Source organism: Podarcis filfolensis (assembly GCF_964270895.1).
Source record: "Podarcis filfolensis genome assembly, chromosome: 3".
Taxonomy (NCBI): Eukaryota; Metazoa; Chordata; class Lepidosauria; order Squamata; family Lacertidae; genus Podarcis; species Podarcis filfolensis.
Genome location: NC_139606.1, coordinates 105,811,644 through 105,838,310, shown reverse-complemented (window position 1 = coordinate 105,838,310; position 26,667 = coordinate 105,811,644). Strand labels below are relative to the sequence as shown.

Sequence of the window (26,667 nt, the reverse complement as noted above, 5' to 3'; positions counted from 1 at the left end):
TTATGAGTGGTTGTGTTTACATTAAAGTGAAGGAAATGTACTGTTCATATGCTCATGGCATATTCTCATTCATATTTTTGCTCTTTCTCTTATGCTGGAAGTTAGACTAGATGGACCTTTGGTACCATCCAGAAAGGCAATTCTTATGTTCTTAGTATTTTTCAGCTAGTATGCTGCAGGGTGTTTTTTGTTTTAAAAAACCATTTATTTTCTAGTACAACTGCCACGTGAGCTACTTTGGCAGAGTGGAACTCTGGCACAAAGATAATTTGAAAGCACTTGTTACTGTATTGCACAAGCGCACAAGTCCCATAAGAGATTTTTCTTTTAAAGGTCAGTTTTGTAAGATCCATCCCAAGAGACAGTCTACTTATTCTGGTAAAACTAGATACAGTAGAAAAACAAAAAGCATCAAAACTGGGTGAAGTCTGGAAGGACTGTACTTGCAGCCAAAGCAAAAGCTTCTGTGCAAATTGCAACAGGGAATCTTGAAGTGGGCACACACCCGCAGAGAGACTATTTTTCTGTTGTCGAAGCTTCCATAAAAGCCAGAGAATCAAGCCAAACTTACATCAGCTCATGAACAGGACTGCATTGGTGCTATAGCTGCATGCAGAACCGAATCAAGCTTTTTTATACTTTTGTGATTATAGATACCAGGCATAGGCAAACTCGGCCCTCCAGATGTTTTGGGACTACAACTCCCATCATCCCTGACCACTGGTCCTGTTTGGTAGGGATGATGGGAGATGTAGTCCCAAAACATCTGGAGGGCCGAGTTTGCCAATGCCTGATAGATACTATGGGTGGAATGCAGCATAAGTGGTGTGTTTGTGAGTGGAGCAAAGTCTGTGCATGCATGCAAGAAGACTTTTCGACCCTCTCCTCCCACTCCACATCTCTTAAACCTTCTCTCCCAACACTCCAGAGCAGATTTATGGGGAACCAATGGGGAAGATGTGGGGGGGGGGGAGGAGGAAGTCCTGTTGTGTGAGTGAACCTCATTCTGCACACACAATTTTGTTGCATTCTGCCCCGATATCTTCTCAAATATATATCCTGTCTTCCTTACATAAGGGAATGAACTCACAGTGGAATGTGTGGGGCTCCCAAGTGCCCCCCCATCCTGCTAAGTATCAGCAAATTTGCTGTATCATGTGCTTTCAAACCAGAAAGAAGAAAGGCACCATACAGCCAACAGTGTGAAACCCACTGGTGCAAAAATACTCTGAGCGCATTAGCACCTATTTTGAAGTTAGGATCCTACACCCAGGAGATGCAGACAAATGCACCACATACATTTCTGCACCCACCACCCATAATGGGAAAATCCCACTGGTACTGTTCCTTAATTTTAGGAAGACACAACCCTCACCACCACCACCACCACCTTTAAGAAGAACCTCGAAGAATTGGTGGTCTTTTGTGTTTGGTTCTTTCCCTGGATTCCCCCCTCCTAGGTTTTCCCTCCTCACCTCGGTTTCCTGATCGCCATGCTCACTTTCCAAGGGCCCCAAGGGAACGCAATCTATCAATCAAAGCTAGAGTGTCCTAGCCATCATACAACATGGCCCCAGCAAAGGAGAACCTTCTGGTTTATAGTAGTCCTACTGAGGAACTCTCCACCACCCCTTCACCTTGGAAGAGGTGATACCCATGGTCTAGTCCTCCTTTTCTCTTTGTCTCTTTCTTTGCCTTTCTAGCTCTCCAAACAATTACCCATTCAGGGAAGGTGAAATTTACATTTTTTGCTTCTTTCTCTAAACTGATTTGCTTTCCCACATGCCTATTTGGCTTCTATCACACTCCTTTCTCCTTATTAGCATTCCTTTCCCCTCCTTAAAGGTAAAGGTAAAGGAACCCCTGACCGTTAAGTTCAGTCACGGACAACTCTGGAGTTGCGGCGCTCATCTCATTTTACCGGCTGAGGGAGCTGGCGTTTGTCCGCAGACAGTTTTTCTAGGTAATGTGGCCAGCATGACTAAGTTGCTTCTGGCGAACCAGAGCAGCGCACGGAAACACCGTTTACCTTCCCGCCGGAGCGGTACCTATTTATCTACTTGCACTTAATGTGCTTTCGAACTGCTAGGTTGGCAGGAGCAGGGACCGAGCAATGGGAGCTCACCCCGTCGCAAGGATTCAAACCGCTGACCTTCTGATTGGCAAGCCCTGGCTCTGCGTCTTAGACCACAGTGCCACCCGCGTTCCCTCCTTAGTCTTCCTCAAACAATGCTCCACCTTTCCCAGCTCCTCTGTAGATTTAATCAAATAACAACCTGTTTCAACTGAGTTCTATCCATTTTTGTAATAAACCACATATCAGAGCAATCTAAGTTCTGGTTTGTTGCCTTGTTGCTCATGTCCTCCTGGACATGCCAGTTTTCCCTACGGTGTGCTATGACTCTAGATTGAAACACATGTTCCTTGAGTTAATGTGTGAAATCACATTCATGTGTAGACATGGACATACAACACAGAGAACAACATGAGAACGAGTGTCTAAACTCTGTTTACTGCACAGCTTCTATAGATATGAGTGGGTCTTGAATGATAGCCCCATGGAAGCAGCATTAAAAGGAATGGAGTTTGTGTTGTTGCTCTTCTGTGCTGCTCCCCAAGCCCAGTAGCGGAAAACTTCAACACACTGCAGTGCACAATCTGTTCAAAAAGCAGGATGATGTTTGCCTAGAAGCCCTGAATACCAACTCTACCTGCTTTGCTTTCAAAGCCAAGTGCAAGCTAGGTATATTGGGGTCAGGTTTCACTTGATGCCCTTAAGCCAGGAGAAGAAGGGCTTTTCCTAATTCATGGCACGTGCAGAAATAGAAAAACTCACCGGCGCTGACAGTGATAGCTTCAATGAACTGTTCTCTCCAGCTGTTTGTTCCAACCACAAGAGCTAGGTTTGTCTTCTTAATGAGCTTGTCCACGGTGTTCTGCAGACGGATAGACATGCGTTAGAAAGCTAAGCACATTGTCACTCCAGAGGCTTGAGCTCACGGAAAGAAATCTGAAACCCCTGTGAAGTAATAAAAGTGGCTGAAAATGTACACACATGCAACTCACCCTCCCCACTCCATATTGCTCAAAAAGAAGGTTTGGTCTGTGTTTGCAATGTGCCTATTAGTATATTGCTTGTATTATGCTTTTAAGTCTCCGTTTTGCATTTAAAAGGCCTGGAATATTTGCACTCAAAGAATTTCCATAAATGTTTTCGAAGTCCAATCCTATACACGGGAATAGAAGCTAGTACTGTCTGCTCTTATTGCTTGTGGACTTCCATGACCTCCAGCAGTGGCTTTCCATATCACCCACTTCCTGTTCCTCCACTGAAAAGGCCAGAGATTGAAGCTGGGGTGAAAGAAAGAGGAAGAACAGATGCACAACAGATACGGTTTCCAACACCTTGTGAGGAAACTGCTGAAAAATACCTTCAAAACTGCCAGTATGCCAGAAAAGTTCTTTTTGTGGCCATCCTTGATTTCCTCTAAGTCAGACTGTACCCTTGTCTGCATCTAGTATCGATCTTCTCTACTTGTATGGAAGCTGGGACCCCCTTATGAGGTAGTTTTATTTCCCAGAATGCAACTAACTAAAATTGATATGCATTACATACGGAGACCAATAGCTTCTTCCCCCTTGCAAGTGAAACTTAAGAGGATTTTCTTAAAAACCACGTAATGATTAAAACTCAGCCGGGCCATCTGGGGCCAGATAAAATTGCTTTGGGAGCCAGTGGACCATCCTTGATTTAAGAGACGCTCAGGATATTTTGGCTGAGTGACACAGAAAATGTGGAGGCAGTGAACTCTGCCAGCCAGTACTGCTCCTTCCCTATTTGTGTATGGAAAATTCTGCCTGATGGAGAACAGAAAGCAGCGTGTAAAGCTGCAACATCTGATTTACCCACGATAGCCCCAGGGAATGCAAATAAAGAAATAAATGTGTCATTCGGAATGTAAATGTGATACAACTGTGAGTGCTGTGGACCAGTCTGTGTTTCCGCTGTAAGGAAAAGAGCCAGAATGGTGCAGTAGTTAGGGAGCTAGTTTAGGCCTGAGGAGACCTTTAGCTCACAGAGTGAACTGAGTGATCTGCTCTCTTCTCTCACAACCTAAATCACATGGGGATGCTGTTGTCATGAGGATGAAGGGAAGCAGGAAGGAAAGCTTCTGCTGCTCCAAAGCCTTTGGAGGGATAATTAATTTGGAGTCTTTGGTGGGATGTTTTAATTTACATTTAACAGCTTGTGGTCCAGGATGTACCTTACGGACCACTTGGTTTCTTATCCCTCCCTTCAGATGTGAAGGAAATAAGCAGCTATCTTATCTTTAAAAGACATCTGAAGGCAGCCCTGTTTAGGGAAGTTTTTAATATTTAATGCTGTATTGTTTTTAACACTCAATTGGGAGCCGGCCAGAGTGGCTGGGGAAACTCAGCCAGATGGGCGGGGTATAATTATATTATTATTATTATTATTATTATTATTATTATTATTATTATTATTATCCCTAAGGTCTTCAGGAGAGTTACTGTCAGTGGTCCCCCATGGATTGGTATCCGCCAGGAATTTTGGGGCCCAATTTTATGGAACTCCATTCCAGTTGAGATCAGACAAGCCACCACCCTGTTGAACCTCTGGTGCCGAATGAATACTTTTTTTTTAAAGAAATCAAAATCAGTAGACTTTTCAGCAGACTGAAAAATTCAGAAGACTGAATTCTGATGCCATCGTTTTAACAGATTTTCTAGCTTTATCAGTTCAGTCTACCAGTACACCTCTTACAGATGATTTAAATTAAGCCGTCTATGAATTGCCAAAATAAATAACAAATGAATAAGGTTAGAAACCGATATTCTGAAAGGCATGGAAGACCAAAGTTTGCTCTCAAGAAGTGAGCTCCGTACCTGTGCCCTGCGTATGTGGGGCTCTCACCTGTTGATGCTAGGAGTGGGGTGGCACTGTTGGCCTCGCTCCTGATAGTGTTTCTGGGCTAGTCATGCCCCCCAACATCCACACTCAATGGGGGTGGAGCTATTCAGGACAGGTGACTTGGGGAGTGAGCCAGAAGCACACAACCTTACTCCTATTACAACAAATGAGATCTCAACATGTACAATGCACAATAGGACTTAACTATATTTCACAATCTGAGAAGCTGGAAGTACTTTGTGCATGTTGCTGTCACCTTTCAGAAAGGCTTATTTATATCCCTTCAATTCACACAGGCACATTTTTAAAAATCCCAACAGAACGTGGTTCTGGGTGCATCATTTAACTTCCTGAGAATGTTTGCTGTCATTTTTTAAAAAAATTAGTCCTTATGATTGCTGGGGGGGGGGGGGAGACCACAGAGGGAAGAGGAACAGCTGAGCAAGGCTTCCAGTGGCATAATTCCTTGCCCCTCCTTGTGAAGATCAGAATTAGAAAATGCATGCAAAAAGCAGGGAAAAACGGTAGAATAAATTATGTAAATCTGCCTAATCAGCATAACTTGACTAAATGCTGCAATCTGCCTTTTCTTGGGACAGAATTTGTTATTTTTTTCGGCACAGGAAAACACAGACCTGGCCTTATGTTGTGCCATTTTACACAGATTTGATCCCGATTCAAAAAGAGGGCTGTAATAGTTTGGCAGGGAAGAGGGCTCATGGCAGCCCATACTGCACCTTGAACTCATAGGACTCCTCAATAATCACTTCCAGCTTCGTATGCTCCCCTAAGATAGGGCGCCCCATTTCTGCAATGCGACGCTCTTCCTCCTCTTTGCTCGTCAGTGGTTGCTTCTCTTCGTTCTCTTCTGGAAAGTGGGGAGAGAGAGAGAGAGAAAAGAATAAATTTACAGATTTTGAAATAGGGCTTTCACTTCTCCACAGCCAGCTTCTGTCAAATGGAGCTGAGATCTACTATTTATATTCAAATGTGCCCCATTGCAATGGCAAAAGCAGGCAAACATCTGTTATGGAAAAAGGACAGCCCATTAAGCAAGGGGCCAGCGCCTGCATGGCGAGGGGCCTGAACAGTGCTGCTGCAGATGGTTTGCCTGGAAGCATTAGCAAATGAGATCACTGGCTCATAACGTCTCCATATTTCAAGTGATTGCTTCCCCTCAGCCACATCAATCTTGCTATACCTCAGTTTAGGCTTTGGCAAATCTTTGGCAGCTCAAGGAAATGGAGAGAGGCACTGATACAGGGACTCCTCTCACTATGATGATGACGATGATGTATTTTAATATCATTTTTTCATAAACAAACAAATAAAAATATCACAAAGCAGTGGCTATTCTGTCGAGGCCAGGCCCAGTTTTGCTGCTACGAGTACATCGAGGGTCTACTCTGAGTAGGGTTTTTATTGAATACCACCCTTAAGATTTGTTGACTTGTACGCCTAAAAATGTAGCTGGGTTGGAATCCAGCATTGCTGGATAAAATGTCTGGGGAAACCTGGGCCGCCCACATTGGAAGTGTTGATTTTCAAAAAAAAAAAAAAGAAAGAAAAAAAAGAAAAAAAGCTCAAAGCTCAACAACTTTTGTGTCCAAGTTTCACTTTTTGAAATAGCCAGTCTTGCTGTGTTTGGAGGTCCTCTTGCTCAATCTTCTGAGCAGCGCATTTGGGCTCTGCCCCAAAGTCCTACCTTGATGGCACCAGCTCCTTGCTTCCTAAAGCATTGGGACTAGCTGTGAATGGCTGCTGGGTGCGCACTCAGAGGCAAACCTGGGTTTGTGCAATGTGTGCAGTGGCCCTCGACAAGGACTACAGATCCTTGACAACTCTACTTAGTACAATGCACGTATTTTCAAACATGCCACCTTCATACTGTGATTTATTTATTAAGTAGCTTACAGACCGCCCGACACCACAAAGGCTACAGGGTTGTTCACAATGATCAAACAATGCACTAACCATACAAACTTAAAAAGATTAAAAACAACTGCTTCCACGCAACTCAGCACCAGCACAGTCATATCTTACTTCTCCCCCAGGTTCCCCTCATACAAAAGCCTGCCAGAAGAACCTTCCCCTGGTTTACTTTGCTCCAAGCTCAGACTGTGTGTTTGAAATGATCTTTCTGTATTTTGTACCCAAGAGTACCAATGTGGGTGACTGGCAATCTGTTCCCAGCCCTTGGTTAACATGCCCAACTCAGAGCAAATTTAGCTTAGTCCAATAAATGTTCAGGGTTCCTCTTTTTCTTTATTTTTTTGAGGTGGTGGGGAGCTGTGTTATGTACCCTATGGAATGCCCTGAACTTTTGCTGTTAGGGACACCTCTTGCATTCTGTGGGTCTCTGGCATTTCGGAATAAGAAACTCCAAATAAATAAATAAATAAATAAATAAATCCACCCTCTTTTTGAAAAGAGACATCTGGCAACCCTCTTCATGTCTGAGCATGCACACGTTCCTCTTGCTGGGAAGGAATTTAATTCTTTGCTCTGTGCCAGCCCCTTCAGTTCTCTTTTCCTTTCCCCACTTGTAACACCCCCCCGCCACTTTTGTTCTTTGGAAGAAGTGAATCTGGAAGGTGCTAATGCAACTTGATTGGTGTTTAAAAACAATGGGAAGCAATTTGTTAATTCAAATGCTACCCAAGACAATGATGATGGAGGGGAGGGTGGGTGGAAACAACTGTGATTTTTTTTGTTTTTGCTGGAAGTGCCTGAACCAGCTGCTGTAGAGAGAGCGGGACTATGAGGGAGATGCAGAGAGGCTGGGGAGTGGGTGCTGGCGTTCCCACGAGGAGCCCATAGGTGGCGGCAGAGGGCAATGCTTTGCAGAGGGCACCAGCTCAGAGAGAAAGGGGTCTCCTTTCCCTGAAATACCCCGGACGCTTGCATAAGTTATTCAAGAGCGGCAGACGCCAAAGAAAGGATGGGGGAGTTGGATTGGAAAGGAGGTGAAGGGTGACTCCCCCAAATGGGCAAGGAGTCCCAGTGGCAGAGGGAGATGGCAAAGAAAGGGAAGGAACCGTGGATGATGGGGTTTCACTGCCATGAGAGGTGCAGAAGGCAGAGGCTGAGCTATAGACTACAGCAGGGGGTGGATGCAGTCAGTGGCTGACCTATCTACATTTCTGGGGCCTTGAAGCTTGAAGTGTTATGGGGCCACCTTCACAACCAGAAACAAGGTCTGGGTAAGGGTAACCACTGTTATCTTCTTCGGTGAGGTTGTTCCATGACAGATCACCAAAACTTCACAACATCTGTGCTACTGACTCTCAAAACTTTGCAATTGTTGAAATATATATAACAACAAAAGTAATCCATTTGACTTGTGCGACTCAAATTGGCTCTACTAATTGCTTCCGGGGACCCTCCAGGATTAGGGATGCTTCATGAAGCTTAAACTTCATTTGTTTCATATCAGATCTGCCCCTAGATGTAGTTCCCCATGTGAGGCTGGTGACCCTGGTGACCCTTCCCCTTCATCAGTGGGACCATCTGGCAGTGGCTAGGTCTGGTTGCTATGCCCATTTCTCAAAATGTACTGCTCCAGGGCATTATAGGAGAGTTAAATAGCTCCCCCACCCAAGGATAAGAATACATGCAATGAGAGAAAAGTCTGCAGAAAAAAGTGAAGAGACCCAGTTGTTTCCAAACAGCAGGGGATGCTGTCCACTGAGGCTGACTCTGATCTAGCAAAGTGGCTGAGAATTCATGAAAAGACCTAGTAGCTCCAGGGTTTGATAAAGATGGGTGTGTGTGGCATTTTCATCTTTCATTTATGATGCCAAAGTGCTTGAGGCAGGCAAGAAGATCACAAAAGACTTGGGAAAGGGCAGTGCCCCAAGAGAACCTGAGCAGATTTTGCCTCTGAGACACCGTTTAATTTCAGGCATTAGGGTTGACAAAATATTACCTGGCAGGCAGCAAAAATAGGCTGCCATAAATAGCTCAGCTGGTAGAACACGAGACTCTTAATTGCAGGGTCATTGGGGCGAAAGATTCCTGTATTACAGGGGGTTGGGCTAGAGGGGGCTCATGGTCCCATCCAACTCTACAATACTATGGTTCTAGGACTGAAGGTTGGGCTCAACTTTGTGGGTTATAAGTTGGGCTGATTTGGATTGGAATGATACTGTACCTCCCTATTTTATAAGACAAAAGCAGTTATCCTTAAACTGTCAGAATCCTATAAGGCCAGAGGGATGAAAAGGGCTTAGAGTTCCAGTCCTAAATCTTACTTCATAGATGGCTTATATATTTGTTCCTATATAAGGAAGGTCAGGAGCTCAGCTCATCATTATGCATTCCTCATATAATGAATAATCATGCACACCCTACTTCTCTCTAAATTGCTCCCTGATAACTGCTACTACCAGGGGAACCAACTTGAATAAAATATTGGGGGGGTCCCAGATAAGCCCCACCCCCGATCCTAGTGCTGGTGAAGGTTTATTCCCCGCCCCTCACCTCACTTTTTAGCCCCAAAACAGCTCTGTGAGGTTGACTGGTCTCAGAAACAGTGCCTGCTCCAATGCACCATATAGATGGAGTCCTAAGCTATTGCTAATGCACATTATCTGTGGAACAGGGACCCTGGCAAACAGAATACCTTGAATGTTGATTACAGTAGAAGGAAAGGGGTGGTCTCTAGGATGTACCTTCCGGAAGACAGGTTTGCCTAGCAAAACGATTGGCAAAAAGTAAAAGATAAGTAGGTTGCTTTGAGTTTTGGTGGCCGGTTTAACACTTGGTGTTGTTAGATTTGGTTAGCTGCAAAGTATCTGCTTGGTGAATGGCAACTTCATGTGAGGTTATTGCTATGACAATTTCCCACAGCGGACTCTCAAGCACCGCCTTCCCGCATTTTCAAGAATAAACAGAGCCATGAATGAGGTCCCAGCCAGCCTGCTCAAGTGCTTCAAAAGATTAGACTGCTACTCGTCCCCTTTGAAATGGTGGCCTCCTAATGGAAATCTATTTCCAATCACAATTTTGCAGCTTAAGATTTCAAGGAGGGGGAAAAAAATGATTACAGCGAATGGGCACTTGTACATTTTTAATGCAGTCTTTATCATTCTCTTCTTTCCTATGCAGTTCCAATCTTCCCCTGGGTTCCTCAGAGCCATAGCTATGCTGTAGACATTTCTCAAGAGAAGTTAACAGAAATACATAAATTATAAAGTGCTCCTTTAGCCTCAGGGCTGAAGGGCTGGCTGCATCTGCTCACCTGGTCGATGCTGGTGGAGAAGCATGGAGTAAAGAGCAGGGAGAGATTAACAGAACTCCACTGAGTTCTGGCAATTTCAGGAGACATGAAGAGTCATAAAGGACCCTTGGTAGGTCTGCTTGATAATGCTGTTACTGAGATGTTGACCTTACTCAATGTCAAAGACATCAGTAAGTTCTTAGAACAGGCAGGCTTCTTAAATTATAAGGGGAAAGCTGCTTTGCAAAAGTTCTGTGGATGGCATACGGGGCAGTGTTTAAAAGTGAATGGCTATCTTTATCACAGCATTAAATTCTATTTAGGATGCAATCCTATGCACATTTACCTGGGAATAAACCTCACTGGAACTTAGTTACAGATAGGTAGCCGTGTTGGTCTGCCATAGTCAAAACAAAAATTTTTTTTCCTTCCAGTAGCACCTTAAAGACCAACTAAGTTAGTACATGGCTACCTATCTGTAACTGGAACTATGGAAGGCACCACATTGAGCCGCATGAAATGGAAGTCCATCAACCTCACCAAGAAACTTGCACAGGTACAGACCAGACCAACACGGCTACCTATCTGTAACTGGAACTATGGAAGGCACCACATTGAGCCGCATGAAATGGAAGTCCATCAACCTCACCAAGAAACTTGCACAGGTACAGACGTGTGTATCTGAAGAAGTGTGCATGCACACGAAAGCTCATACCAAGAACTAACTTAGTTGGTCTTTAAGGTGCTACTGGAAGGAAAAAAATTTTTTGTTTTGTCACTGGAACTTAATTCAAAGTAAGCATTAACAAATTTGCCTTGAACAAGTCTAAGATGATCTTGTTTCCAAAGACATGATTTCCCTTACAGATTACTGAAAAATTAAATCCCATTTTTGGTGAAAGAAGTGGCTGATGAATCCATTAAGTACTCACTTCTTAAAGGCAGTTCTTAAAAACAAACTCTTCTGCACAAGAGCTCTTCATCCTTCAAGTAAGAAGTCATTTTACAGGAGAGGCGGAGCTTTAGCAAGGGGAAGCTATTTATTTGTAGATTATGCTTAAGCCATCTGTGTCTATTATAGGCGTTGTTCAAAAATAATTGCTCGGTACAAGGGATGTGTAAAATTCCCCTGTCTTTTTCTGGAATGAGCTAAACTAGGTTGGATTTGGAATGGGTCCAAAGCTGTTCATTTAAGAGTTCTTCCTCTTTCTAAGCTTCAGGCCTGGTTTTGCTCCAGGTTATGTCATTGGGGGCAACGACAAGACCCAGAGGTCTCTCGATTCACTTAGTGAGCCACTGTCTCTATTCTACCTTACCCAAAGCTTACCTTCCAGCAGCAGTGGCAGCACAAAGTGGAGGCCTGCTGCTTTTCATTACACTCCATTTATCAGCAGGAGTTTCCCGACACACAAACACCCTTGGGAATGGTAGTTTGTTAAGGTTTCTATGAACCTTTGAGCTGCAAGGCTTTAGCCCTAATCCAAGGCCCGAGAGACAGTGCTCTACTCTGCACCGCTGCTGGAAGAAGCCAAAGAAGAGGCAAAACCTCAAAATGGTACTGAAAAATATATTTATTCAATATTAATAGTCCCATCAGAACAATAAAATGCCCATTGTGTTTTTGTTGATAACCTTCCTCAGAGTCAAAAGACCAAGGTTCTCCTACAAAGACAACGTATCTCCCGTGTGTCGTTGCCTGAAATGCATCGGGCCATTTGTTATTTTATTAGGACTACCATTCATAACCATATTTTTCAACACCATTCTGAAGCTTTTAGATGCATCCTACAATTAAATCAGCTGGTGGCTGTGGTGGGCAGATATTCTGGGCGATGGTGATAATAAGGAAAAAGACTGTGGTGACTTTCAGCGCCATCCTAACCATGCCTATTCAGGAGTAAGTTCTTCTGATTTCAGTGAGGCTTACTCCCAGGTAAGTGGTGGTTAGGACTGCAGCCTTAGCGCTTAGAACTCTCCTGGCTTTTGTTCAGGTGGTAAATTCTGATGCAAAGACAGCTGCAGATAACTTGGCACAGAGGCCCTTGAAACATTCAGCCCAAGACCATGATTTGATCTACGAGATCCCTTGGCTGTTATGCCAGGAGCCGTGTTGCCAGCAAAGCTCCTTAAAGAGCACAAAAGAATCTTAAACCCACTGCCATCCTCTAGGTCTCTATAGCTCTGTATTATGCTTTCAAATTATTACCAGCGAATCACTGGAATTTTAAAAAAAGTCTTACTCTGTTATCCAGAAACGTGTGATGTTAAGTGTGTCGGAAAGTAATATCACACCACTTCATCAAACTTGGTTTACACACTAGTTACTTAGTACGTGGGTTTAGTGTTAATCTTAGTTTGCATGAAAGAAATCAAGATGTCCTACCGTTCAAACGTTTCCCTTGATTACGAAAACAAAAAATAAGCCAAGATGTTAGCAAATGGAAAACAGAGGGCCATCTTCTTCAAATATCCAAGCTGGGTTCATTGTTGGGGAATGTTTTCTACACCAGCGCTACAATTTTAATCTGTAAAGGCCGCTTTTTGAACTTTTCAGCTTGGGTTCCTCTTCTGGTTTGGGAGTTCAAAACATGCAACCATATACAGTCCTTTGCAATGCTCCCACATTTCTTTGCAATGTTGCAGAGGTTCTTGGGGTGCAACTCTTCCTTTAGTTCACTGTTCCCTCAAAACATTCCATGCAACGGCTTGGGTGATTTATGTAGCTAGGCAGGCTTTGCACTCTTGAGAAAGGACTTGGAATTTTTTTTCTGAATTCAGCCACACCTATTATTGAGCTCCATACTGATCCTTCTAGTAGCTATACATCCTTTCCTCATTATATGACTTTCTGTTTTATTTTGATTTTGAAAATGCTTTTGTGGGTCTTTGGACCAAAATAAAGAACGTATGTATGTAACTTGCTTTGAGCTTATATTTTTTATTTTTTAAAGCTATCAGAGAAAGGCAATATGCAAGTATATAACACTTTTACAATCAAAGCACAAAAGTGATCAGTTCATTGCAGAACTGCTTCCACGAAATCCCCAATCAAATTAAAGAAATGGGCGATAAAAAGGGAATGAGAAGTGTGCATTATTTAAATGGTACAAATTCGGGAAACTTCCCTGGAATTCATGTCCTGTTTCATTCTAGTGTTATATGTTTGCCTCTCTTTTATCACAAAAGGTGAAAAGAAATGCCATATGTTCATTATCATAATACAACTATTAACGTTTGATTGTCCTGAGTAGGAGTCGTCACCCCCCTGCAATAGCATTTGGCTTTAGGACAATGAAACGGGAGTCCATCTCTTTCTGTATTCCTATTTGAAAATATGCGTTGGATGAATGGGTAATGATTCTGTGGAGTGAGGATTGGGATTCATGTTATAGTTGCATAATATTCTAAGTATATGGAACTATCACATGAATTCCAATTCATGTTATAAACAGTGTACACTGTGTAAACTTTACTGGCTTAAAACGTAGTTGGGTCATTGTAAACTGGTTGATTCATTTAATGGACAACTAACCTAAACTTGCTGTTTACAGAAAAACAACAGTAGTTCTGAGTTGCTTCAGGAATGGTGTCATCTAATTTGTTGAGTCACTGATCTGGTTTGCACCTAACTCCAAGCCATGGTTTGTTAATTTGATCATCTAAAGCCAGCCCAGCAGCTAAACCATGAGCCAACTATGCTCATATAAGCCATGGTTTGTTGCTGGTTTATAAACGCTGCTTAATGTGTGTACTAAGTCAAGGTAAACCTGCATGAATTTTAGCTAATCATGGGTTGCATATGTTATTCCTTTTCCCATACAGCCTTCTTAATCTTAAAGAGCTATGAAAAGTGTTAGATGGTACTAATGCTTTGCTGTGCGTCTCTTTTAATATCATATATCTTAAAAGGAAAGGGAATAAGCAGTAGAAGAACCTAATTTTCCACATGGAAACATACATTTAGAAGACAGCAAAATAATAATAATAATGAAAAAACCATACCTGTAATTGTGAAGCCACCTAGAGGAATAGCAAAATGGAAAGAGAGAAAAAGGAAGCAAATTAGCATCCGTTGCTGCACATCACATGTCATCTATAAAATTCTACCCTAAAGTTCCCTACAGGAAATGCACTCAATTGGATCAGGCAAAAATACCAAAACGTTTGTGTGTGTGAAAGGTTTATCTTAATTTCCCATGTGTGAAAATTTCAAAAAGTCCAGATTTGGTTGAAACATTTTCTTCCCTGTTCAATTAAGGCCAAGATTAGATGCTACAAAAACACAGCCCTACACTCTCCTCTTTGCTATCCTGGTAACTTTTTGGATTACAAAATGTGTGGTATGGCATCACGGTGATGTGAAAGTCCCCACCCACAGCTCCACTTCATTAGCTGTTCCTTGTGGCTGGAAGATCACAACACAGCGTGGCCACATCACACGTTTTGTTTTACTTGGTCTTTCTGGGGGAGACAGGTTGACGAAACTCAGGGCTGCTGCTTTAGTGAATGCTGTGCATCAGTCAGCGCCAGAAAACATCCCAGGAATATATACTATTTGGAAAATTATTGCTTCTTACATCTTGGTTTTGAAACTTATGGAGAAGACTTTGCGTGCAGACTCCTCAACAGGGTTTAGTTGTGTGTTTACTTCAGCTCCTAGCATCTCTAGTTAAAAACTCCAGCCTGAGATCTTGGGAGTATTAGCAGACAGAGCTTCCCAATGGCATGATTCAGTATTAGGAAGCTTCCTGTTTTCTTTTTTGAGCTCCCACTCCAACGCTAAATATGCCTTCTCATTTCAGCCTCAACTGTCCTCCTATTTGCAGAAATAGACAAAGGCGCTTAGAGGATGGTATGCTATCTGTTACAGATTCTAGTTTTCTCTAAAGCGCTATGCCGAACTTCCTACATTCCTTCACACTCTGTTGTCATGGTGCCCATTCAAGTGAATGAAGCAACTCCTTTTGGGAGTGATGTGTGTAGGTGAGCTGTACATTTCCTGTACTCGATTAGCTGGGTATGAATAAGTGATCTGATTCCAAAACAATCCATGCATGGCCCACGAGATATGAACCTGACTCCACAGTATAGCCTTCATGATTGCATTTAGGTTAGCATGCACTTCGTAAGATGCAACTTACTGAACAGGATTGGGTCACCAAAGGAATCCCAGGTTTATCTTTCAAATGTCCCACCACCATCATTAGGGATTTAATTTAAGAGGAATCTCTCCTGCATGAACACCACTGGAATGAATGGGAATGCTCCGGGCCTCCTACTTTTCATTTCAGCTGAAACCAGGGCCTACCTATGAGTTGCAAACAACTGTGTGCTTCCAACTCCCAGACCACTTTTTAAAACAAGAAGCAGCTTCGGGAAAGGGGGATTTAGAATGAAAAACTGGCAAAAGGAGAACATACTTAACCTGTATCTGGCTAATGATTTCTCTGTTCCAAATAGCATCCCCCAACAGGATTTCAGTTGTGTGTTAATTTTGCAAATGTACTGGATTCTCTCATTTCAGCAGTCTCACGAACCAAAAGGAGTAATTCTTTGGTCACAAAAACCAGTGAGCATTTCCACTTGAGTAATTTCTGTAATGGGCTGTAATATAGTCTCTTAACTGATCCAAAAAATGACTTTCCCTCAATTGGCATATGAAAATCAGTGTCTATCCCCTCCCCCCAAAATGGATGTATAGCTTAAAGAAGACCTTTTGTGCCATTCTGCAAAGTGAAAGTTAAAGAAAAATAGATCTCTACCCTTCCTTAATGTATCACAAGAAACCCTGGATAAAATTTGAATCTTGGCCTGTTTAATCTGTGCATCTGCCAAAAGGCTTTCTGGAGATGAGATGTTTCAACCAATTACCATATAATTGACCTAAGATGTCTCATATTTTCCCATCAGATCTTTAATACCTTGATTTCAGTCTGAGGGCATACTGAATCCAAGGGATTACTTCAAAACCAGCAGATATGGAAAATAAATTTAAGTAACAAACATGAAATCAATTACTTTCGTTTAGTTAAACTGCATTATTAATCTTTTTTTTTTTAAAAAGAAACATTTGAGAGTACAAAAATAAAATAATAGAGACAGAACAATCAACTTACATAAAGTACATCGATTGACTGGAAAAAATGGAAAAGAAATAGAAGAAATGGGGTGCTTACCAAGCTCATTCAACAACAGGGCTGTGGAGAACGCACAGAGGGACAAACACAGAAGAAGAAGAAGAAGAAGAAGAAAAGACAATGAGCAATGAAATTAAAGGGAACATCTACAGAGAGGCTCCAGATCCAGAAGGCCAGAAAATGCAGATCTGTAAAGCTGCAGGACATCATTACTACAAAGGAAAAGAGCATGAAAAATAATGGAAGAGAGAAACATTTCATGGGGGTGGTGTGTGAAATGGTGGAGGAATATTAAATGCACAGTTATTTAATATATTAGCTGTGACAAACCTTAAAAAAAAATACATTCGATGCACCCAGTGTTTAGATTCTACTCTTTTGATCCTTATTCGGATCTTAATTCTGTATCAATTTACAGCTCTGCCAAAAGTTTGAGGAAAGAATATGTTCCATTGGATTCCTGTGGGAGTTTGCTTCATTCTTGGCCTTTTAAAAAATTATTTTTAAGAAGCTGTTATTCTATCTAAAATTATAGGAGGGGAAAGAGTGTTTACTACATACGCGTTTCTCACATCTGTTCACATGTGTGGGCCTTTTGTGGAATACTACATCCTCAGAGTGTTTGTTACTGTGTCAGGGAGTCCCTTTGTAAGCTGGGAATGTGGCAAAAGGGAAAGGGCAAGCAGGGGGTGGAGGGAAATGAGGAAGTCCCAAAGTGTGAGCTGAAAGACCCCGAGAGCATCCCCATGTATATAACGTGCATTTCAGCTAGGCGTAAGGAGGAGTTCACCCTTGGAACCAAAGAATCCTACAACACCTTGAAGACTAATTAATGCACTACACTGCGAGCTTCTTCTTACAATGTGTGAAAAATCAGCTGTAAATGTGGTTATGCTGATTTTAAAGATCATTTCTCACTGTCCTTCCTACAAAATCTTGGCTAGCGTTTTCGTGAAGGGGCTATGGAACTCTAGCCAGGAATTTGTCCTTACACACAAAAAAACCAACAAATTCATTCCCAGAGCTTTGGGGGAAGGCCACAAGAGTTTCAAGACTTTAAAACAAGCTTTGCATTGGTAGCCAGCATGTGAAATAAAACTACGAGTATTTCGATGTTTTGTCCCAGCTTGTGCTCAGTGGTAAGCTGGTAAGAAAAATGGGGAGGAAATAATGTGCTCTTTAAAGCCCTAAACGGCCTCGGTCCTGTATACCTGAAGGAGCGTTTCCACCCCCATCGTTCAGCCCGGACACTGAGATCCAGCGCCGAGGGCCTTCTGGCGGTTCCCTCATTGCAAGAAGTGAGGTTACAGGGAACCAGACAGAGGGCCTTCTCGGTAGTGGCACCCGCCCTGTGGAACGCCCTCCCTTCAGATGTCAAGGAAATAAGCAGCTATCTTCTCTTTAAAAGACATCTGAAGGCAGCCCTGTTTAGGGAAGTTTTTAATATTTAATACTGTATTGTTTTTAACACTCGATTGAGAGCTACCCAGAGTGGCTGGGGAAACTCAGCCAGGTGGGTGGAGTATAAATAAATTATTATTGTTGTTGTTGTTGTTGTTGTTGTTGTTGTTGTTGTTGTTGTTCCTGAAAGCATCCCTGGAGGAAAAGCAAAATGTGTTTAAAAACAGCCATTCCAAAACAGGTTGCTTGGTTGTCTAGTAATACAATCAACCCCAGGGGCTTCTGCTCCCAGTTTTACAGTGGTACCCATGGGTGTACAAAGATGTCCAGCTATTCTATGGTTGCAGACAGACCATAGTTTTAAGGAAGTTGAAAGTGGCTTGAAAGAGTCTTTGTTCCCTGTGGTGTACACTATGCTGGATGGAACTGATGGGACACCAACTTGGCAAAGGCTGGGGAACATAGACATCTTTTTTGTCCCACTGTTGCCTCTAGTCAAATATGCTTTGACGTGTTTCTGAAACAATAAAAAGCCCGCAAAACCTAACTGAGCAGGAGGGAAAGTGAGATGAGCATATAATGCTACAAGCAGTGATTCCTCCTTTTAAACGAGTCTCCTTCTGAGCAAACATTTTTTTGTGACTATTAATTGCTCAATAACACATACCTGGAAGGAAGGTACTGGCTTCTGGCATGGGGTTTGAGGAGGGTTCTGGTTTGCTCTGCATTTTGGAGCAAATGTTCCCTTTGCACCCCATCTTGAGACTCTCATGTGGACTGAAAGACTGATCTGAGGACTGAGCCATTTAATCAACAGGTTGAACCATGCATGCACCTGCACTGTATTTGCAAGGTGGTTCATTTTAACTTTTAACACATTTTAAGTGATCTTAGAGCAGCTCTGTGGCCTCACAGTGAAGAAAGCCTTTTTAAGATGCTTTCAAGAATTGACTGGGGAATTGTACGGGAAAAACATGGCCACACCATTTCCATTTATTTATTTTCTCTTAAAGTGCACCCATAAACAGGACAAAAGTGATCCAGTTGGGGGGGGGGATGAAGGCAGCAAGGAATAGAAATATGGTGATCCATCCATCCTTATTCCAGCATATGAAAAGAGACTTGTGTGTGAACATCTTTCCACTGCCTTCTTACACAAGGGTGGATCTCTCTGTGTATGGAACGGTTGTATTAGAAGTAGGTCTGAGTTGGCTTCGGCAGTAGAGCAAGAGACTCTTAATCTCAGTGTCATGGGTTTGAACCCTACTTTGGACTAAAGAGTCCTGCAATGCAGGGGGTTTGGGGGCAGAGAGCCCTTCCAACACTATGATTCCATGATACTTCTAGTGGCTGTAAGCTTCCAAAAAAGAAAGTTGGGCTAGGTGACCCAGTGATTACCTTTCAGTTTTATAATTCTTTCTATCGTTCAAAGCCCCCTATAAGAAAGGGAGGGGGACGGCAGCATCTCTCTGCCAGTCTAGATGCATCTAATGAAGCATTAGAGAGGAACTCACAGATCTACAGGCAGCTTTTCAGAGTCTCCTCGGGAGACCTACTCCACAGTTTGAGATCTACGGCTGTACTGCTGAATTTTCTGCATCAGTGCTTCTTTTTTTATCCTGGAAATGCGGAATTGTTTTAATTGCAAGTCCACCTTGTTTGATTTCAGGACGTAAACTCAGTTTATGGCTATACTATGCAGTAGAGCCATATGCTGTAAATTATTTTCCCTTTGCAAAAGCAAAACAATTTCACTTAACTTCTTAAAGTCTGGATGTTGAATGTCAGCAGGGCAGGAGAGGGTTCCTTGTAAAATACATCTGTGGCTGATTTTGAGGAACTTTTATGTGACTTAGAGATAAGGGATGTATAAATGAAACAATTTTGTTCTACTTATGATGAAGTGCTGGGTCAGAGGTCATAGCCTTGTCACTTTTCTTAATCATGTTTTGACTATATGCCTCCAGCTTTACTGGGTTGAAAAGCAAAGGTTCTTTTCCTGCTATACTGGCACCAGGCCAGTATACATAAAAAAACAGTGTCCTGGGTCACTCAAGTGAGATGTGTTTACACTGTGATCCTGTTACAGTTAAATAAATTTCTTTGGATGAGATTAATTAGGGTTCTTTCCTGTGTTTGATATGTGATGTGTGTACTTGCGCAGTACCCTGTAATGTGGACAAGAGCATACATGTGCTTTATTTCTCAACATTCATGGCTTGCAAGAAACTGTCAATGGCCCTAGCTCCTAGCCATGTGCACACAGAATGAAATTTATCTGCCTTACATGCTACAGAACACACACTGTGCTTGCAGAGTGCATTCACAAAATATTTAATCTGGCTGCTCTGCACATTATCCAATCCATTCAGTGTGATGTTTCCTTGCAGCTATGACAAAAGCCTTATTGAGGTTGTGCTTTCATTTGGAATTTTGTCTTCATCTTTGAGCACTGGAAGCAGAAAACCACAGAACATTGGCCCCCGAGGAACACTTAAGGCAGTGCAGGAGCATTTTTCTGTGGACACCATTCCTATCCTGTAATGTGGAAGACAAGTGCATTTCCCCTCTGCAGACAGGAGGGGGAATCATAATGACTGAGAACCGATTCCAGTCTGGGTCAGGAGCAAGTGCAATGTGAAAGACACCATTTGGATGAAGAATCCTATGTTCCTTTAACCCATAGAAAAGCAACAAATGTAGATGCATCTTAAGAGGGCACTAGCATATTCTGGGAGACTGGGCTCAATAGCTAAGCTCTTCTCTCACTCTTCTCTATCTGTATTTTTTCTCTGCATTGAAAGCAAAGCCAGCTCCAAAGGTAAAGGTAAAGGACCCCGACCAACAGGTCCAGTCATGGCTGACTCTGGGGTTGCGGCGCTCATCTCGCTTTATTGGCTGAGGGAGCCAGCGTACAGCTTCTGGGTCATGTGGCCAGCATGACTAAGCCACTTCTGGAGAACCAGAGCAGCACACAGAAACACCGTTTACCTTCCCACCTATTTATCTACTTGCACTTTGATGTGCTTTTGAACTGCTAGGTTGGCAGGAGCAGGGACTGAGCAACGGGAGCTCACCCCGTCACAGGGATTCGAACCGCCGACCTTCTGATTGGCAAGCCTTAGGCTCTATGGTTTAACCCACAGCACCACCCACGTCCCAAAAGCCAGCTCTAGGGGACTGGCAAAAAAGCAAGCCTATGGTGGTCCCCAGTGCTTTTTTTTTCTTTCTAAAAAAATGTTTAGGGGTACTCTCATTTTCCTACTCATATTGAAATACTGCTCCTCAATGAGGCCAAACATAGATTCACAAAATGTTTAGGGGTATGTGCTAAACTGGTGGTCCCTCTCTCACATCAGTGGCCACCGGTGGGCCTGCCTGTTAGCGATGGTGGGCTGCAATGGGAAGCACTTGCATTCTGAGTAGCACAAGCTGGCTGGCTCCAGCTCAAATTTTAATTTCCTATAATGCCCAAGAATGCAGATACATTGGGGGCACTGGGGGAAGTTAAAGGGGCAACTAGAGTCTGCCATTCAGCACTGCTATGAGCACTGAACTGAATTGTTTTTTTAAGGGTGGGTATAGAGTAGGCATTGGTGGTGCCCTTCCCTGTGACCCTGGGAGCTGCCTAAGGATGCTGGGTACAGATGGGAACAGATTTCAGACCCACCTCTCCCAAGCTATCATGTGCTTCCCTGCATTCTGGGGGGTAACTGACAATGCTAAAAGTAACAGCTTATTTCCCATGGGTTTTTGCTTTTATGTGGACGTTACTTCCACAAAGAAGCTTAAAAGCACAACACAGATCTTCACTGCTCTCATCTTCCTTCCTTTTCTCCTTTAATCTGCCAGCGTCAGCACTATCACCCAAGCAGTTATGTCTGTTTTCCTTCAGTTGTACTTGGGAAAGCTAAATAAGGACTTCCCTTATGATGGCTCATAAGAACCCTTTCTCAGGGAAATACTGCTTTAGGTCACCCAGTCACTGCTCACCTTAACCAGCCAGAAATGGACACTGTTATCTGTAAATTGCAAATCATCACTGTTGGAATGGAAAAGGTCTGCAAGCCAACTGCAATATTGAGCTACTATTGCTACATCAAACAGGATGATTCAAGATTGGTGGAAATATAATCCAAGTAGGTTTGGCTAACGTCCACAGTAATTGGATAAATTCTCAGGTGCAATGAATCTTGACATATTTCGAAATTTATCCAGGATTGCACTGTGTGATCCTCATACAATTCATTTACACTGTATGGCATATTCTTGCTCTGTTGCTTTATTGTATTGCCTGGCAATGCTGTTAATATATATGGGCATCCTATTTAATATTATTCACTGCTGGCAATGCCACAACATGTGGGAACGTGTTACAATCTAGTAAAATAGGTTCACAATGCCAGGAGGAGCCACACCTTCTCAGGGAAGTCTTCCTCACACTTCAGGTTTATTCTCACGTTCTGTTCTTAATGAGGAAACATGTGAGTTGAAACTCACTACTTTGCCTGTTGCAACCTCTGGAAGAGGAGTTAGGGGTAGTCTGAAAGTCTGTTTTGCAGCAGCAGTAGCTGCTGCTTAATAATTATCACATCGCAGCTTCCCCTTTCTCCAAGGAGTTCAGGGTGGCATAGATGGAGTTATCCTGTTTTATGCTCACAACAACCTTGCAAGGTAGGTTAGGATGAGAGAGGGGGTGTTGGATGGATGTGGATATTCCATAATATCTATGATTCCACCCCCTGCACCGTGGTCAGTACCCTGGAACAGACGAACGGGAGAGAAAAGTCTAAGGCATTGTACAGTTAATTTGCTGTGTCTGACTTCAACACAAAGGCTACCACTACATGTGGTGTGTAATATATTGTTTGGGCCTCATTAAGAGGATACTGTGGAAACTGGACCTGTGAGAATGATACTTGGTTAAAATATACCTAATGGTTATCATAAACCCTATGTCCTATTATTTGGATTTTATATTATTCAAAGGGCCCGTTATATTTATGTTTTACGATGTATTTAAGCGGGACGTAATAAGCAGCAGGAATGTCATCATTTTTATTTCTTTTCAAAAAAAGGAAGAGAGAGAGAAACTAAATTAAAACTGCTGAACTTTGACAGAGGCCAAGGGCAAGCTAAGTGGAAGCCAAGTCAGAAAGTTGTGAGAGGAGAGAAACATAATCAGAGGAAGAAGTCCCCAGTTTCTTGTGAGCTGCCTGGGTTTGCTCTCACACCTTTCATTCCTCTTCGGATCCATATTGGTTCCTCAAGCACAAGGAAGAAACTGCACTCTTTCTCATATTCCTCTCGGTCAAGTATTCTAAGGGTAATGTATTTCCTGTGGGGAAACAAGACAAAGGCAAAACAAATGGTTGGCTTTACACACACACACACAAGCACACACATGCTTTTAAGTCTGACCAGTCGAGGTAGCGGCAGTCTGCAATGGCAATGGAGGGGAACACACTGCCACACATCCCTCTTTTATGTATGTAAAAGAGCAGAAAACCTCTGTTCCAGAAACCTCCTTGTCTGATTCCGTTTGGTTAAGAGCCCCCTCACAAAGTTAGCATTGCATTCAGGTAGAGCCAAGGAGGATTTGATTCTAATTACAACCGTGCCAGTATTTTATCTCAAGCATAAGTCTCTGAATCTCGAGAGGTTAAGACAGTTTATTCAAACAACCTATAAGGTAGATAAGGGTGAGGCATGAGCCCTTTTCAGATGTTCATTCTATGGAGAAGGAATGTGCGTGGCATTAAGAACCTTGGCAGGTTCTCCCCACGACCCATGTGAACACATTAGACTGTCTGAATCCAACCCTCGTTCACAAAACCTGCTACTCATCCTTTTTGCCCCACACGGGTGTTCATTCTCCAGAGAATGAATGCCTGAAAGGAATTATAACACCATTTCCTCACAGCCACCAATTTAGCTTCATGGCAGAACACAGATTTGTCACATAGTACGGTGCCCTGGACCTCAGTCAAGGGGAAAAAGGTTTTTGCTTGCCATACCAGTATTGAACATAGGTTAAATACTGGTTGTTCTGCTGAACTAAATAGAATTTAAATTAACCAGATGCTACTCTTTCCAAGATTGTGCCTGAATTTTACAGCAAATGGAAAATTTGAGCTCAGGACATTCTAGCAATGGCCTTTGTGGCCAGTGACTCAGCTCTCTGCCCCTTTACATAGATAAGGGAATGTGTGTTTTTGAGACTCCATGAATGGGAATGTGCCAGGCATCCATGAGTGATCAAGTCAGGTGCATACAGGTAGGGCTCAGCCCCACACAGCCGGTCCTTTTCACCTTTCTTTTCACTCATCTCCACCAGACGGGGCTCCCCAATCTCAACGTAGAACGTCTTGTTTTTCTCATACTCCTCATCATCAATTACTTTGATTGATACCACTTTGCTGAAACAGAGAAGGAGAAGGAGAAGAAGAATACAGATTCAAGAGTAAGGCGAGGGAAGTAAAAACAAGAAAAGAAAAAGAAAAGAAAGGGAAGGAAGTAAAAGAAAAGAGGAAACTGCACAAATTCAAGGAAGAAATCAGTGGGTTATTGCACCATGCACTTGAAATGATGGCATTCTATGTTAGTAATATGCAACGGCTCACAAATGCCTCTGCAAAAACCACAACTGCATGGGATAATTTTCTGAGGAACCTAAGAAGAGACCTGCTGAATCAAATCCAGGGCCCATCTAGTCTAGCATCCTATTCTCACACGGCATCCTTTTCAACCAGATGTCAATGAGAAGCTCACAAGCAGAACAAGAACGCAAAAGCATTCTCCCCACTTGTGATCCCCAGTGGCTACAAAGTGGTATACTGCCTCACGCACTGGAGGCAGCCATCGTGGCTGGTACCCATTGATAGCTTTACCCTCCATGAATGAGTCTAATCTTCTCCTGAAACCATCATCCTAGTTGGTGGTCATCAACTCCATCTTATGAGGGCGAATGCTATTGCATCCCATAGCGGAAGTCATCTAACTTGTGTGCTCTGCTGTCACTCACTCTAGGGCATATCTACACTATAAAACCTACATTGGTTGTATACCACTTTAGCTGACCTGGCATCTTCCGAGGAACCCTGGGAACTGGAAGGCTGATGGGGATGCTCAAAGCTGCATTAGACAGCACTTGCTACTCTCTAAGTTAGGAAGCCATCAGTTGTGTGGTTTTAAAATGTGGGTATGCTCCTGTATTGCCTACTTTTGCTCTGCATCTTTATGTTTCCAATGGAGGGGGGTGTAGGATCTGCAAATCTGGATATGACATCAGTGCACTGCTGCTTCACAGTCACATCATGTGATGTTGGGGAAGGGAAATAGGTCAGTGGCAGGGCACCTGAGCTGCATGTAGAAGGTCTCAGGCTCAGTCCCCAGTATCTCCTGGGAAAGATTCCCTGTCAGAGAGCAGCTGCCACTGAAATCCAAAGGCCTTGCTCCCAAGTGAACATGTTTAAGATTGTGCTGCTCATTCGGTTTCCCCATGCTAAGTGCAAAAATATTCAGGTTGCACCATAAAAGAGCTGTTTAGCGTGAGTTACTGCCAGTTAAGCATGCACAGGATTGCAGTCTAAGGCTTGGTAAGCCTTAGCAGCTTAAAATGCAGCGAGCTCGTTCCCCCACCCCCGTATTTCAAGTCACATTTGCACTTTGCTGCGCACATCAGACAGAGGGCAGGGATGTTTTCACCCAATGCACATTGCCTGTTTGTTTCTCTGTGACTCTCTCCCTGAACTCCTTTTCATGAAGCTGTCATCTGTGCATGCACAATGGCTATCTCAAATGTACACACCCCACTTAACTGCAAAGTGAATGTGGCTTACATTTTCAAATAGGATGAGGGGAAACACATAAAACAGCAGGATTTCTCAAGGAACTACAGGGTAGGTATGGATTGTGGCTAACACCACAGGTACACAGTTTCAAAAACCAGCGGTGGGAGTGCATTGGACCCAGCGTTAACAGCAATGTGTACAAAGCCTAAGACTCCACAATCGCCCCCGTAATCCATCCAAAGACAAATGGAACACTGGAGCCCTTTTCATCATGTCCAGCAATATCTTATCTTCCCACCCACATTTTAACATCCAATTTGAAGAAGATAAGTGTTCTGGTGCATGAGAAATCTTGCTCACAACTCTGTAGACTGCAGTAGGAGTTTTGCCCTGCTGTTGCTTCTGAATCTGTTTTTCTTCCTAAGCAAATTAGGTTGTGATGAATGCAAATAGCTGCAAACTGCTCTTGGGCATCCACTACATTTCTTCAGGCAGGGAAAAGTGGCATCTTAGCGGGAAGGACCACAGCTCAATAGCAGAGCATCTGCTTGGTGCGCAGAACGCCTCAGGTAAGGCTAGGAGAGGCCCTGTTTGAAATGCTGAAGATGGACTAATGAGCTGACTTAGTATAGGGCAGCTTCCTGTGTTCCTAAATCAACCCTCTTCATCAAGAGGATCTAAGCCTAAATTGCTTCATCCACTTTTCTTTTTTTTTCTACTTAAAAGGAAAGCCTAAAATAAGTAGCAACGACATTGGTGAGTTGGATAATCAGAAATTCTCAGGATAGATTATAGCAGAAAAGAAAACATTCACTCAGAAAGCCATGCTGCATGAGCCACTAATTTATATATCTATAGCTATATGCAAACACATTCTATTACCCTAAAACCGATCAGTCAATGCATCCATCCATCAGTGTCTCCATCTCCCACACAAACACAGCAATGGCGCTCAAGGTACATCAGCCTTATTTTCCAGTCTGCCAGGGGACACTGCTCTTTCCTTGCTCTCTACCCTGCTGTACCTTATGGTATGTCTGATTCTGCACATTATTAACATGGCGCTTCAGAGCTAAACAGCATGTTATCCCAGGTTTCCACTTCGGCGTCCTTTGACTGTCATTCTAGTCTACTGAACTCTGTGTGTGTTTGTGTGTCCGCAGGGTGGGATGGAGTTTTATA

General features: G+C 43.0%; 1 protein-coding gene across 8 annotated transcripts in view; it reads right to left on the bottom strand.

Moving 5' to 3' along the window:
- Positions 1–26,667, bottom strand: part of SLC8A1 (solute carrier family 8 member A1) — a 282,886-nt gene that overhangs the window by 27,574 nt on the left and 228,645 nt on the right. For 3 of the 8 annotated variants that reach the window (XM_083604986.1, XM_083604987.1, XM_083604988.1), the window contains exons 3-6: positions 22,927–23,030; positions 14,157–14,174; positions 5,671–5,801; positions 2,837–2,936 (exon numbers count right to left, since the gene is read on the bottom strand). In XM_083604986.1, the coding sequence (XP_083461112.1) occupies positions 2,837–2,936; positions 5,671–5,801; positions 14,157–14,174; positions 22,927–23,030 (353 nt within the window). Of the gene's footprint in view, positions 1–2,836; positions 2,937–5,670; positions 5,802–9,557; positions 9,627–14,156; positions 14,175–16,330; positions 16,352–22,926; positions 23,031–24,004; positions 24,112–26,667 lie in introns of all 8 variants that reach the window. The other 5 variants (XM_083604984.1, XM_083604983.1, XM_083604985.1 and 2 more) reach the window with 4 other exon arrangements.